Below are 16380 nucleotides of genomic sequence, written 5' to 3'. Positions count from 1 at the left end.
CGAGCCCACTCCTGCCTTCATATACCACAGTAGGGTCCCAATTACTCAATCAGTGAAAAAAATGAAAAATAATAAAATAATAATTAAAAATGCAGAAAATGCAGGAAACTAGGCATCAGGAAGTGAAACAATGTGAACGTGTGCATTAGTCAGCTATTATTCCCAATGAACTCTACAGTTACAATTCTATAATTTGTTTCCTTTATTTGTTTTTGTATTTTATTTTCAAATACAAACTGTAATCTGGCTAAATCTGTGGGATCTATAAACTGAGACAGCATATTTATATAGCCCTCAGAGCTTGCATTGATCAATTGAGTTTGCAGGACATGCTTAGGACTGTCAATGCACTGTAGACGTCTTCTATGCCATAAGTATATGCAAGACTTCTGTTTTGTATATTTATTTTACTTTCTGCTTCCAAAAACAAGTAAGTATCCTTGTTGTCTGCCTACATTTAAGTGGTATATATATTTTTATTAAAGAAACACAGTGACACGATTTCCTAGTCTTCCTGCATTTTTTCATTTCTCATTTAACAAAAAATGATTGTGAATAGAGTTTTCAATGGCTCAAAGGCTTGAAGCTTAACAAAAATTAACGATTATTAACTCATAAAGCATAATTTCAGCCGTAGGCCTGGAAATGCCAATGCAGGTAATCATTTTGCTGTAAGCCCCCTAACCCCCCAACACTCTCCCCAAACAGTAACCTCTTATTAGACCACTGAACCTCCTCACAGAGGAAAAGGAAGCAGTTTATGAGTTCATGTTCCAGGCAACACTGCCCTCTAGTGGAGAACTGATGCACAGCACAATTTCTGCATCAAAAAGCCCTTTACTAGAAAGGAAATATGTCAGCCATCTTTCAACACCAGACAAAGGCAGATTCCATCACCACAGCTGAAGACAACTTTGACTGGTGCATTATCCTCGTGCAGTCCTGCGTATCACAGGTAAGGGGTGGGCTTCTGTGTTAAACACCCAGTCATCAAGAGGGAGGAGGTCATCATCTGAGAACAGAAGGTAGAGATACCTGAAACAACAAAAAACAAAACATTCAGCAAAGATCACTTGTGAGGCACACTGCAGTACTTCACATAAGCATTGCATTTGTATCCAATTCAACCAAACTGAAGGCAAATTTTTCTATAAAAGGCAAGACAACGTACCCAACACTTTAGTCATAGATGACTCTATAGTCAGGCACACTCATGTCCCACTCACCAGGCTGAACAAGGAGAAAATTACAGTCAGCTGCCTGTCGGGTGCCAGGATCCACCACATACCGCATGCACGCAAGTGACTCCACAACAAGTACAAATATGACTTTGTCATTGTCCATGTTAGAGTGAATGACTTGAGACGTACTTCCCTGGACTACATGAAAAGAGACATGGAAGAGCTCTCGGATTATGTGGCCCAGGCAGGTATGACCCTAGCTCCGAGTAGCATCCTGCCATTGCCCAGAATGATACCACAGTAGAAGGACAAAATGACTGACTTCAACAATTGGCTAAGCTTATGGTGTCATTCAAAGGGGATCCAGTATCTGTCTGCCTGGGACAACATGATCGACAGACCACGATGCTTTGCCAGAGATGGTCTGCACCTGTTGCCCCTGGGATTCGGGTTACTGGCTAAGGCTCTTGCCACCCCTATAGTGCCTTCTTTAGGCAAAGTTCAAAGGACAAAAACCACCACCTTAATAGGTACAAGCATGCAAAATTTGAAGGTAATGCTACTCAATGATAGAAGTCTAAACCTCAAAATGCACTCTCTCGAGGCACTCCTAAAAATGGAGAACATCGATATCTGTGCAGTAACTGAGACCTGGTTCAAAGCTCCAGAGAGCACCCCAGCAATACCAGGCTACAACTCTTACCACACTTTTCAGCCACCAAACCAAGACTGAAACACTAAAGGTGGAGGAGTGTCCATATTCACCAAGGATATTCACAACACCAGGCTAGTTGCCCAACACAATGCGTCTGAAATTCTCCAGGTGCAACTAACACTAGGTAAGACTGCAATATAAATTGTAGCTTGCTACAGATCCCCCACCATACCCCAAGATTCTCACTACAACTTTCTAAACATACTGGAAAATATTAAGATACAACCAAACGCCCTAATACTGGGTGATTTCAACTACCATGCCATTTACCAGGAAAACTCATGTACCAACACCTTTGCCCAACGGTTCTTGGAATTCATAAATTCCAATGCCCTGGATCAACTAATCCTTAGTCCCACCAGGGGCTCCAATATCTTAGACCTGGTCATTACCAACATGGGAAATTGATGCTCCACACCTATGGTCACCCCCTTGTTGGTCAGGTCTGACAATAAGCTAATCACCCTTGACATTCCCATCCCACCCCCACCCCTCAGTAAGGAAACCTCTGTAAAAAAAACTTCTCCAAAGCCAACTTCATGCTACTCAATCAGAAGTGACAAACTTCATGACACCCATGCAGGCGGGAACTGAAAGTTTGACTGCTGAATCCTACACTAAGGCACTGTACGAGCATTTCCAGTTGTGCATGAATCGTGCCATCCCCAATAAAACCGAGATGCTCTCCTCCAAAAAAAAGGAAGCCAATATGGTGGTCCCTTGCCATAAATAAACTTTACAACAAAAGGAAGAAACTGTTGCAGAAAAAGAGGAAAATTCCAGGATGCAAAAAACTCCCTTACCAGCCTCAGTAAGAAGCTGAGATCCCTCATAAAATCCTCCAAAGCTAGTTACAAATATAAAATTGCCAAATATTCCAAAGACAACCACAAGGCATTTTACAGCTATGTCAAGAATCTAAATGGCAATGCTCAGATCTGCTCTGAGATATAACAGAATGGTATTAAATATACTGATCCCAAGGATATTGCCAATATCCTGGCAGATCGATTCAGTGCAAACTTTACCCCTCCCCCTCACCCACTAAAGGGCCCATCTTAATACTGAAATATTGCCAAATTCCAGTAATAACAGCCACACAGGTAAAAAATGCACTCTCCAAAGCTAAGAATACAGCATCCATGGAACCAGATGACATCCCAGGCTGTGTACTACATGAACTACAAAATGAACTGGCACCTCACCTAAGTGTCATGTTTAATCATAGCCTCACCTCAGGCTTCGTGCCCACTGAGTGGCGCACAGCTACAGTTATCCCACTCCACAAGGGGAGATCCACCTTGGATCCCGGGAACTACCACCCCATCAGTCTGACGAGCCTGATCTGCAAGGCCATGGAATGCATTATCATGGAACTTATAAACAAAGACATTGGCAACCTTAAACACTGGACCCCACGCAGTTTGGGTTCGTGAAGGGCCAATCTTGTCTGCTGAACTTGATTGACTTCTTCGAATCAGTCTCCAGAGCCGTGGACAAGGGTAAGGTGGTCCACACAGCCTATCTGGACCTCGCCAAGGTCTTTGACACCATCCCCCACTCTGGAATCATAGATAGACTTACTAAGCTAGGCATTAATCCCTACGTCACTCGATGGGTTGCCAACTGGCTTACTGACAGAACCCAGACTGTAAAAGTAGCTGACTCCACATCCAGCTCCAGACAAGTGACAAGTGGAGTACTTCAGGGTTCAGTCCTGGGACCGCTCTTGTTTGGCATCTACTTCTCTGAAGTACAGGCCAACACTAAGGGACTCTGGCTAACAATGTTCACAGATGACTGCAAACTGGGAGCCATTATTAAGTCCCAAAATTATGTGGATATTCTACAAAATGGCCTTACAGAAACAGATGCTTGGTGCCACAGCCATGGGCTCAAGCTCAATGCCAAGAAATGTATAGTTATCCCCTTTGGGAAAAAGCATGTACCCATGAATTACCACATAGGTGGCAGTACACTAAACACCAAAACTGTGATAAGAGACTTAGGGACACAGGTGGACAGTGGTCTCACTGTCAATAAATACATCACCACAACAGTCAGGAAATCCTTCTATGTGGCACACCTTATCACTAATGGCTTTTCATCCAGAAAAAAGGAGGTCATTGTCCTTCTGTACTCATCCCTCATTAGACCCATTATAGAATACAATGCCTCGTTTGGTATGTACCTGTCAAGGCATCTGCAACAACTGGAAAGGCTGCAGAAATACCTCACTAAAAGGATCACAGGCCTAAAGCAGATGCCCTATGCTGACTGGCTAAAAAAAAATCCACCTATACTCTGTCGCATATCGTCTACTCAGAGGCGATCTCTGCTTAACATACAAGGCCAAGTCAATCCCTGAGCTGTTGGACATGCTACACTTAAAGAAATCCCAATCCCTCAGAGACACATGCTCCAGGGATGTAAACCTTGTCATGACAATGAACAAAACATACCGGAGGGACAGGTTCCTGACCCAGAGACTCCCCAGACTCTGGAATAGACTACCCATACATGTCAAACAGAGCGCCTCTTTGGTCCTCTTCAAAAGGAACCTTGATGACTGGATGGGAGATAGGAAACTCACTCCGGAGATCACATTTGTCTGCCTGCTAGACAGGGGTCCAGGGAAGTAAATACTCTGGGAAGAAAAGCCAGGGAATTGTTATGGCTAGGCTTGTATAGGCTCTAGGGCCGATAGCCTAGTACCAACCTATGAACCTATGAAAAGCAAAAATAATAAACTAAGCTGGGGCACAGCAGGGTGAGTACATTACTGTACATATATATGTTACTAAACAATCAAATGAATACAGAGCAATATTTTTAAGTGACTTTTGTTTTCAACAAAAATGTAACATTTTCCTAGGTAGTCTGGCCTTCTCATACTACTTCTTGAAAAGGTATATTATCTGGTTATTAACAAGCAGCACCTTTCACCTGCTTGGGTGCTGTTTTTCATTTTGAGATTATTGATGCCTCTCGGATCATGATCCAACATAATCCCACCAAACAGTGACTGACAAGCACAGAGGAAAAGTTGTCATATGAGATACTGTTGCCCTAACTACTATTAATAAACTGTGTTTTGGGATGTTACCAGGAGAGGAAAGGGCTACACTGAACTATCCAGCTCACTTTCTCTCAGAGGAAGGATGGAGGGGAGGGATTCCTGTCTAGGAATTCACAGAAGCAGACTAGGGGGGTTTCTTTGGTCAGGACTGTTAGAGTTTGTGAATTGTGAATATAAGGTTGAAATTAATTCTGCTACAAATATATGAAAGATAAAGAATAAAATAAAAAGTTTGCTTTAATGTAGGAATATAGCTTAGCAATTTAAAAATGGCATTCATATTGTATGACATAGCTCTGGCTGAAATAAGTGAAAACGAAGATCTATTAATGAACACAAGATATTTCCTGAGTAGTTTGTTTCCTTTCAGACTTCTGACACCTCAAGATACATGTTTGTCACAGTATTAAGAAAAGCTTGACATAATTCCTCATAGATAAATGGACATGGCTTTTTATAGAATCATCAGAAAAAAGCCTAGAAAAGCAATTTTGGAAAGCAAGTATTATATGCTTTTCTCGTGTTTGCAGAACAGTTTACAAATATCCATTAACAGACAGGAACAGCAGCAGAACAGCTTGTACAGATATTTCCTTTTAAATTTCTGTTAATGGCATCCTCACATCAGCAAAAGTGCTTACAAGTAAATCAGAAAAGGACAATAGAAAAGTCTACCAAGAGGAAAAAAACAAAATCTATGTGCGTGACTAGAACTGTATATAACTGTATTAATTCAGATATGTTAGAGGTATTTTGGTAGCAACACACTTGTTTCTAGGTTTGTACGGAGAAAGGAAAGTCATCATCTATACTGTTTGTGAAGAAAAACTTTGTAAATATATGCTACAAACTGACAGAAAGAGTACATGTCATTTGTTATAAAAATAAGTTATCTGTAACTGTGCTTTTAGCTGCAAAATATGTTTCTTTATCAGTGTGCAATTTGAAAGGCTAGGTGCTTTAAACAGACTACAGATGGAGTCATGCAAAGCTCTGTGTCTCTGATTCAGCAGTAAACAGCACAGCAAGACTGTGTGTCTTAAGAAGACTTTTGATCCAGCACAGCATAGAAGCAGCTACATACATAAAATAACATTTTCAAGGACTATCTGCAAATAACACCCATGGAAATGTACAGTGGGAGCCATGTGCATGCAAACTTGTACATAGTCCTTAGAACGTAGACAACTTACTCCTACTATGAAGTTCAGTAGTGTCCTAGAGAACAGATCACAAGTGGAGGAATGGAATTCAACTGCACCAACTTAATACCATGCTGCTGGTCCTCCCCAAGGGTCAGTATTTGGCCCACTTCTTTTCACCATCTTCATAAACAATACATTATGCAAGACATGGATAAGTATGACAAGCTCTAAACTGTGAGGAGCAATCTTTTTATCAAAACATAAAGAGAACAAAAAAGCTTTTATTTAAATTCAGCTTAAATATTTAAGTTGCACTTATAGTGACCTGCGTGGCAATATTTCTTTACACTTTTCTACTTTTTTTCCATGTTTTAGCCCAAAAAGTTATGTTTGCATTTTTTTTAGTATGTTTGGGACCTTAGTCTTGTAGTTTAATTTGTAGTTGTGGGAAGATTGTGTTTCTATATTACACTACACTACACTTCTATCTTCACAAGTAGAATTATTTGGTAAAGCTAGTCATTTGTATTTTAAACCCTGCTTGGCCTTAGTCTTGTAGTTTAATTCACATCTGTGTCAGAACTGTGAACTACTGCTACTGGAAGATTGGAGCCTTATTTGGTAATTTATCACTGTATTTTTTTAATAAATAGTGTTACTGGTACATTTCTGCATAGTCTGGTGCTTTAAACTATAGTAGAATTTTAATACTGAAAGTATGTTTTTTTCTGCTCCAGAATTTGTACTTTAGTGCTTTTACAATACTGATAATCAAGTTCTACTATTACAATTTTATATTCTGCTTATCATTTACCTGCTTAAAGTTTCATTCTACTGCCTTCTATTTCCCTGTTCTTTGTGCCTAGCCCACCTCCCACTGAGACATTAAGCTAAAGTTTCTGAAAGTCTAACCTGCCTGGGTTTCTTGACCTGTAGCTCTTATGAATTGCATTCTAGTGCCTTTATGTTCCCCTGTTCTTTGTTTTTGCCTCACCCCCACCTTAGACATTAAGCTAAAGTTTCTGAAAGACTTCAATATTGGTTTAATTTGATTGGATCCCTCTCTAGCTAGCCTGCTGCTTCCTTGAAGTTGTTCACAAGAATCCCACCCTCTATTGTGGTTTTATAAGGTCATGTCTCTGCCCCTCCGTGATAATCTAAATTCCAAAGTCCCTCCCTCCCATCTTTCATTGTTAATGACCATTGCTCTCAACCAGTTATGGACAAATCTTAACAGAATTAGGGACAAATCCAAAAATAATCAGGGATAACCACGGACACTTTCAAAATGTTAATACTATTAACTTGAAACATTGATAGAATAAGAGAATGTGAACTGATATACATTTTCTGAAGTAAAATAAGTCAATAACTCTCATTAATGCCATTATTTATTAAATGTAATTCATACCTTTTCTCCAAAAGTCATCAGTTTTAGGAGGGATTAAGAAGGAGAAAGAGCTACAATTACAGTCAAAATCAGGGACATCCAAGAAAATCAAGGAGAGCTGAGAGGTATGCCAATGACTGTTGTATAAGCTATTTATATACTCTTCACATCCATTGTTTGCCATAGATCCATGATACTGTGTGCCCACCCAGCAAAATAGCACTGATCTTGAGTAAACCTCCTTTACCACATATTGCCTCCTGCTCATTTTTCCAGAACTAAGTAAAACCTGGCATCCTAGCCTATGATCCAGACATGTTTTATTTGTAACCAGTGCCATCCAGGGAAACCTAAGTACTGTTGAAGGCTAAATTGCTTAAACTGAGTGATTGCTAGAGTCTCCTGCTTGTATTTGTGCACGTCACTGTATTTTTGTAAAAATTGTTCTTCTTCTTACTGTTACTAACACTTTCTTGAACTTGCCTTCAGCAAGGGATTTCCAGCTAGTTGTTAAAGTAGCAAGCACTGGAATAGAAACAGACTTACACTTTCTAGGTTTGAGTTGAAATATTTATTTTAGTTAAGCCACAATAAACATTAACAGACTGACTTTAAAATACTCCCTGTCAAGACTTAATTACCTTTTACAACATAAATGCTTACAGTCTCTTATTGTAAAGCTATTGTTGGGACAATGCCCTTGCCCATCCCCGAATGGCAGCTCTACTTTTGTTTCGTGCTTCTGACAATGATGTTTCATCAAAAAGTCTCCAAATCCAGTCAGTCTCTTCACATATTTACAGTGTTGTCAATGGAACAAGCTCTGCATTCTACAATTCCATATGTCAGTCTCATGCTCCCCATGAAGAAAAGTACTGAGCAGTAAAGAGCAGTGTAGACCAGCCTATAAGGGTAAGCCTATGGATGCCAAGAATCTATATCATTATGCCCAACATGTGTTATACTAACACCTTACATAAATCAATTTGCTTACATAGAACAGTTTACTCTAACAATACCCCTTTTGTTATTTAAACAACAACCAAAAAATAAAATAAACTGAAACCATTTATTAAAACAGTTAAGCAGAGCCTAAAAACTGTATTAACTCTTCTGTATTTATAATATTAATTTGGTTAAACATTTTTGTTACACAAATCTTTATGCATGTAATAATAATAATAATAGTAACACCAATTAGAAAAATGATAACAATAATTGCAATCAATATGGTAATGATCCATCTGGACCTTCCTGAAAACAGACTATTTAGTGAATCACTCCAATTAGTACTCCAGGTTTTCCAGGATTTTTCTGTCACCTCTGTATTTCTTTTTAGGTGTTGATGGATACTGACTTATCTGGAATATATGTATAACACTCCTCTCCTGTGAGTGCACATGTACCCCCCTGTGACACAGTAAGAAATCTAAAGCCATACAATTTTAGAGAACCATAGTTCTCGTTGCTGTCATTTCAACTGTTATGCCTGCAATGGCTCCATATGTAGTGTTAGCTAGTACCTCCAATAGCTTAGAAAACTTTCTTAACTCTCAGATGGACTTAATTGCACAATCTTCTTCTTCTTTCAGCTTTATTCCAACACCGGCTATGACATCATCTTCCAAACCCATGTACTGTAAACCTTTTTGCTGCTGCTGCATTAATGTCATGATTATACATCCAGGATTCATCTAGCTGTCCTATGGCATTTGATATATCTCTTTTCCTTTTTGCATTTCTAATTTTTCCCTCTGGTAGCTCCTGTGTTATTCTCATTAAAGGTACTACATAACCCAAATAACATGATCCCATCCCATCAGTGGGAAACAACTTATTTGCATTATTTCCACATATGTAATATTCCCCTTCACATAGTGGTCACACTGGATTAGTTTTATTTTTTGCATTAACCTACTTGCAAATGAGTGCACACTGAATTCTTTATTTTCATTGCTTATTTGAGTAGGCAGTGGCACTCTAAACTTTACTTTCTGCCAGAAATGAATAGTACCATTTTCTGGATTACAATTATGCCTGTCTGCCCAGTACATATACAAAGCCATTATGTTATTTGCTAGGCCATCATTTTCTGTTTGAATTGCATTATTTACATTTGCCTTATACACCTGCCTATCTGTTTGGTTAAAATTAAAACGTTCCTTTAGTATGGTATAGTTACAGTTACTATTTCCTACCAGTACTGAATCAGTCTGCTTAGACATATACTCCTCTTATCAGGCCAGTGCACAATTAACCTTGGAAGATCTGTTGTACTGACCCATAAACATGAGTGACTGCGATTTAATACCTGCAAAGTTTCTTCCAATGCCATTGGTAGAGAATTCCGACTCCAAATCCAGCTCCAGACAAGTGACAAGTGGAGTACCTCAGGGTTCTGTCCTGGGCCACTCTTGTTTGGCATCTACTTCTCTGAAGTACAGGTCAACACTAAGGGACTCTGGCTGACAAAGTTGCAAAATTTCCATCTTACTGATGGGAGCAAACTGTGCTCTATGACCACCCTTGGCCCCCGTTGCATGTTAGAAAATAATGTTTCTCTATCTCCCTTGCTGCTGTGGTGCTGGTGGGAATTGCCTTGGAATTGCCTCCAAAAAATGAAACCCAATGATTTGTGGATACTCTCACAAAGGGCCTTGTCTGTAAGCAGATAAGCCATTTGTCCTGTACTACCTGACAGAGCTTTTTAAGCTTTGAATGCCAGCATTGTTTCTTTACCACCTTTGGGCATTTACCATATAGGTGGCAGTGACTAAACACAGAAAGTGTGATAAGAGACTTAGGGTGGCTCTGCTCTGTTTAAGATCGGGTATACATAATATTGATCCATTCCTGTACCATTACTTATTAGCATACATTGTTTTAATTCTTTATCAATTCCTTTCCGTTTTTGTACCTCACTCAAATCTACCTGTAGTCCTCATTATTGTATACTTTTTGTATTTTATTACTGCTTTTTATTTATTGCTACTCTGTCTCCTTCTGGTATAGTGGATAACCCATTGCTGCTGCTTCTTTTGCTCTTGCATCCATAAAGCATTACCCTGTGCATCCACATTGTTTTGTTTTTGATGCTCTTTTCTTTTTATTTAATGTTTTAACTGCCTCTGTATAATGTTATTGTATGATATATCACACAGGTGGACAGTGGTCTCACCTTAATGAGTGTATTACATACGCACTGTCGCTACAAATATTAACTGGAAATCCTTCTGTGGCACACCTCATCTAAGGGCTTTTGAGCTGGTATGTGACCTGGTAGAAAAAAGGAGAAGTCATTGTCCCACTGTACTCATGCAATTGCATTCTTTTCCTACATAATTTGCTAGCTTTGATAGATATTTATCTGCCACTTCAGTGTGAATCTTTTTCATATCATTAGACCCATTATAGAATACAATGCCCCATTTGGTATGTACCTTTCAAGACATCTGCAACAAACTGATGCAGGATTATCACATTTGAAAACATTATCATCACTAAAAAATCACAGGCTAATGCAGATATCCCTTTTCCACCGGTGTGTGTTTTCTACTACAAAAATGTAACTTGTCTAATTTTTATTCCATTCCCTGAGACTTGCCTAATGGTCACACCTGTAGTAAAACTATAAATATGGCTTCAGGACCTGCTGTTGCTTGCAAGAAGAAGAAGCACATTGCTGTTTTTATCAACTCCAACATCCTATACAGTGCTACTGCCACTGCTGCATAATCTTCAATAAATTCTCTGTTGTAATTCATGCCACTGTCAAAGGCATTGGTAAGCCTAGTATTCCTTTTACCCTGTCTTTGCAAGGGGTCCTACCTGTAGGTGGTATTATAGTTCCCAAAACTTTTACCTCTTGCCTCATGAACTGTATTTTTGACTTTGTTTGAGCTGTTGGACATGCTACACCTTCTTTAAATCCCAATCTCCTCAGCTGTTTCCTGCTGGATCTAAACCTTGTCATCACAATAAACAAAATGCTGGAGGGATATGTTTCCTGTCCCAGGATTTGATGAAAAATTACTGGGCTATTTTGAAAGCCTTGAGGTAGCCGTGCCATCACATACTGTTGATTTTCAAAAGGGAATGCAAACTTTTGACTCCCCAGACTCTGGAATAGATCCATACATGTCAACAGAGTGCCTCTTTGGTTCTCTTCAAAGGAACCTTGATGAGCCCTTTGGATGGGAGAAATCATTTAACATCCTAAGATCCAGGACCAGTCAGTTGCCCTGCTAGACAGGGGTCCAGGGAAGTAAATAGTGTGGGAAGATGTCCCTTTAATGCCTGCCTACTTCCATTCTTGAATGCATTTCCTCATGTCATTTTGAGTCTCTACTGGAATTGGGTACTGTTTTTGGAAAGGCAGAATAAAATTATTTGGACTACTACTACTACTACTACCTTCGCCTTTAGTTTAATACAATTTGTTTTTTTTGATTTAACCGAAAAAAAAAGTTTTTTGCCAACTTTTCCCACATTTCCTTTTGCTCATCCAACATTTCCATCTCAGTTCTTTCCTTTTTGTCTATTTGATCTACTCCTGTTTTGCAATTTATTGACATATTGATGGTCCATTGTCCCCTCCTTTGTCCCTTCCTTAAGGGAATTGTTATGGCTAGGCTTGTATAGGCCCTAGGGCTGATAGCCTAGTACCAACCTATGAACCAACCTATGAACCTAAGCTGTTTTTTTTTTCCAATGATTTATTTGTAATCTATTTGTTACTGAGACTGTCACTCTGGTATCTACCAGAATGTTTTGCCACAGTATCTCCTTTACCCATAGGGTGACCAACGGTTTCACCACCACCCAGAGTAAAAGACACTAACTGGGTGATGTGGGGGGCACACCCCTATTCTGTCTCACCTGAGGTTTGGTGTGACATGAAATGTGTAGCTGAATGAACCAAATGAACTGCCTCCGCTTTCCCTGTCCCTTATCATCATTGCCAACATATATTTGTTTGTGTCTTTCAGCTTTTCCCGGTTAGGGGTTGCCACAGTGGAACTCCGGTCTGCTAAGGATTGGCAGTAGAGTTTTACATGCTGGCTTGCCAGGCCTAACGCACAACCTTCAACGAAGGAACACCCGTTCACGCATGTCGCCACACAGAAGACGCTCTAATTGAGAATCAACCGGGCAACGTCTAACTGTGAGGCGACAATGCTACCACAGAACCACCACATTGGCAACATATATAATTCTATTTATTTGTCTCAAAATATTTTCTCATGTTTCACTTTCTGGATTATACGATGGATGCCTTATTGCATACTCGGCTGCACATATATTACCTCTGCTATCTGTTTGTGATTTTCTATAACTTTTCCTGTTGAGATTATAGTAATGATTCTGATCCTTCTCTGTATCCTGTTCTGTTGGATATTTCTATTTGCTTACTTTTCCATTTATTATAATGTTGCAATCCTGTTTTACGTGTCATATCTTTTTACAGAAAAACAGGTTACTTCATTACTTTCCCTGCCTGCACCATCCCTTCCTAGCTGAAGAGGGAACAATGCTGTTTTACCCCTCTTTTGGGCATAACTCCACCTTCTTCCTCTTCCTCCCCCAACTACATATACCTTGCTCTGCACTTCCTCATTTCCTCAACACAAAAATTGTTTTGCACTGTACACTGCTTACCATCCATTTTCTGTCCTTTCATCAATCTAGTCACCACTTCCTCCTGTGTTTTGGAGCCTTCCTCATGAATACACTTAATGTCGTCTAGTAGTCCCTTAACCTGGGTGGCAGTGAAGAGTTACCGAACAGCTGGGTAACTACAGCAGAGCTAGTAGGGGAGACTGCTAGAAAGGTGCTTGGTGTGACATCTTGACAAAGGAAGGAGGACAAGGAGACCTGGTGGTGGAATGAGGAAGGACAGGGGAGTATATAGAGGAATAGGCTGGCGAAGAAGAAGTGGGGTTGTCAGAGATATGAAGAAAGTAGACAGGAGTATAAGGAGATGAGGTGCATGGCAAAGAGAGAGGTGGTGAAGGCTAAGGATAAGACATATGAAGAGTTGTATGAAAGGATGGACACTAAAGAGGGAGAAAAGGACCAGTACCGATTGGCTAGACAGAGAGACCGAGCCAGGAAAGATGTGTAGCAGGTAAGGGTGATAAAGGATGATGAGGGAAACATACTCACTAATGAATGAAGAGAATGAGACAGAGAAGGCTGCATGATGTGGGGACAGTGAATCAGGAAGTTCAATGGATTAGCGAGGAGGAAGTAAGGATAGTTATGAAGAGGATGAAGAATGGAAAGGCTGTTGGTCCTGATGACATACCTGTGGAAGTATGGAGGTGTTTAGGTGAAATGGCAGTGGAGTTTCTAACCAGATTGTTTAATGAAATCTGGGAAAGTGACAGGATGCCTGTGGAGTGGTAGAAAAAGTATTTTTAAGAATAAGGGTGATGTGCAGAGCTGTAGTAACTACAGAGGGATAAAATTGATCAGTCACAGCACGAAGTTATGGGAAAGAGTAGTGGAAGCTAGGTTAAAATGGGAGATGATAATTAGTGAGCAGCAGTATGGGTTCATGCTGGGAAAGAGCACTACAGATGCAATGTTTGCTCTGAGAGTGTTGATGGAGAAGTACAGAGAAGGTCAGAAGGAGTTGCATTGTGTCTTTGTGAACTTAGAGAAAGCATATGACAGGGTGCCTAGAGAGGAGTTGTGGTATTGTATGAGGAAGTCGGGAGTGTCAGAGAAGTATGTAAGAGTGGTACAGGATATGTACGAGGTTAGTGTGACAGTGGTGAGGTCTGCGGTGGGAGTGACGGATATGTTTAAGGTGAAGATGGGATTACATCAAGGATCAGCTCTGAGCCCCTTCTTACTTGCAATGGTGATGGACAGGTTGACAGACGAGATCAGACAGGAGTCCCCATGGGCTATGATGTTTGCAGATGACATTGTGATATGTAGTGAGAGTAGGAAACAGGTTGAGGAGACCCTGGAGAGGTGGAGATACACTCTAGAGAGGAGAGGAATGAAGGTCAGCAGGACTAAGAATATAATGTGTGTGAATGAGAGGGAGGATAGAGGAATGGTGAGGATGCAGGGAGTAGAGTTGGTGAAGGTGGATGAGTTTAAATACTTAGGATCAACAGTTCAGATTAATGGTGAGTGTGGAAGGGAGGTGAAGAAGAGAGTACAGGCAGGGTGGAGTGGGTGAGAAAAGTGTCAGGAGTCATTTGTGACAGACGAGTGCCATTAAGAGTGAAAGGGAAGGTCTACAAGAGGGTAGTGAGACCAGCTATGTTATATGGGTTGGAAACAGTGGCATTGACAAAAAGGCAGGAGTCAGAGCTGGATGTGGCAGAGTTAAAGATGTTAAGATTTGCACTGGGTGTGACGAGGGTAGACAGGATTAGGAATAAGTATATTAGAGGGTCAGCCCAGGTTGGACGGCTTGAAGACAGAGCCAGAGAGGCGAGATTGCATTGGTTTGGACATGTGCTGAGGAGGGATGCTGGGTATATTGGGAAAAGGATGCTAAGAATGAAGCTGCCAGGTAAGAAGAAAAGAGGAAGGCCTAAGATAAGGTTTATGGATGTGGTGAGAGAGGACATGCAGGTGGTTGGTGTGACAGAGCAAGATGCAGAGGACAAGAATAAATGGAAACAGATGATCCACTGTGGTGACCCCTAATGGGAACAGCCAAAAGAAAACTATGGATCAACTGCTGTTGGATGGTTTCCAGATCCATTTCCTCATTCAACTTATCATGCACTATATGATAAGCCATTTTAAAATGTTCTGCCTGTTCCATTAATCTGTCAGAAATTGTAAAGTTGAGATTGTCTAACAGCTTACTAGTTAATTGCTGCCCCTGAGTGTATGCTGAAAAAAACTGCCCTCGTTCTCTGTATAGGTGTAGACACTTTTAACTTTTTTGCTTGTATGTATTTAGCAAAACATTTCAGTATAAAAACACATAAACATTTTTCCAAAGGTTCCGACCAATCCACACTCCCTGTATGTGTGATCCATTCTTCAAAAGCTTTTATATTATAGAAAATTTCCTTTTTATCATTCCACTGTGAGATCACCTGTAGTAACCTAGACTATTGATATGTTAGTCGATGTACTTAATAAATGTATATCTTGATTTAATGTGTTGTGTGCTTCTTTTGCATCTACTACAATTTTCTTTATCCAAAACTGCCTGCACTCTAAGCCTTCTCTCCATCATAATGTCATACTCTGCCATTTTTAACTGAGATTTTTATTGCAGAAATGTCATCCTCCCCTTCTTGTAGCCTTTCCTGAAAAGATTGTAATGCAGTTTGTAAAGTAGTTAGACAAAAATGTGTAACCTCAGTGTACTGCCTGAGCTCTGCATCATATTTCTGATGTTTTTTCCTTAAAGTTTTGTATCAGCTTATTTAACTTTACTACTGTTTCACCTGTTTTCCCTTCAGCTTTAGCTGCCTCTGACCACTCCAAACAATACTGTTCAAATAAAGGAGTTAGAATTGGAGCCTGAAAATCCTTATATTCTGTGTTACATTCCTGAATATCTCCAAATGGTTTAGTTACTGGCATCACTAAAACTGCAGCATCTGGTTGTGTTTCTACCACAATCATAGCAAGATATGCAATATCAACTTTACTAAGTTTAAAAAAAATTTGCATTTTACTCTATTTACATCATATCATTGCTTTAAAAAATCCCATACATCTTTATAACTTAACATCTACACAAACATGTAGGCACTTTACTCATAAGTCTTTAATGGCATCCATGTTGTGACAGAAAAAGGCTTACCGCAAGCTATTAATAGTCACCAGGTAATCATGCTGGAAACTGGAAAATCGTGCCAAAAGTCTTTGTCTGTCGATAA

General features: G+C 39.9%; 1 protein-coding gene across 1 annotated transcript in view; it reads right to left on the bottom strand.

Annotated features, from left to right (window-relative positions):
• LOC122816395 (mannosyl-oligosaccharide 1,2-alpha-mannosidase IA-like) overlaps window positions 1–16380 on the bottom strand; it is a 1552790-nt gene that overhangs the window by 195 nt on the left and 1536215 nt on the right. Inside the window, exon 12 of the mRNA XM_044089154.1 lies at window positions 1–1035. This exon is cut by the window's left edge and continues 195 nt beyond it. Coding sequence (XP_043945089.1) covers window positions 927–1035 — 109 coding nt within the window. The 3' untranslated portion in view covers window positions 1–926. The remainder of the gene's footprint in view (window positions 1036–16380) is intronic.

The sequence above is a fragment of the Protopterus annectens genome, chromosome 1.part1 (genome assembly GCF_019279795.1).
Source record: "Protopterus annectens isolate FY-2018-M chromosome 1.part1, PAN1.0, whole genome shotgun sequence".
In the NCBI taxonomy this organism is placed as follows: domain Eukaryota; kingdom Metazoa; phylum Chordata; order Ceratodontiformes; family Protopteridae; genus Protopterus; species Protopterus annectens.
This window is presented reverse-complemented; position numbering and strand designations above follow the sequence as displayed.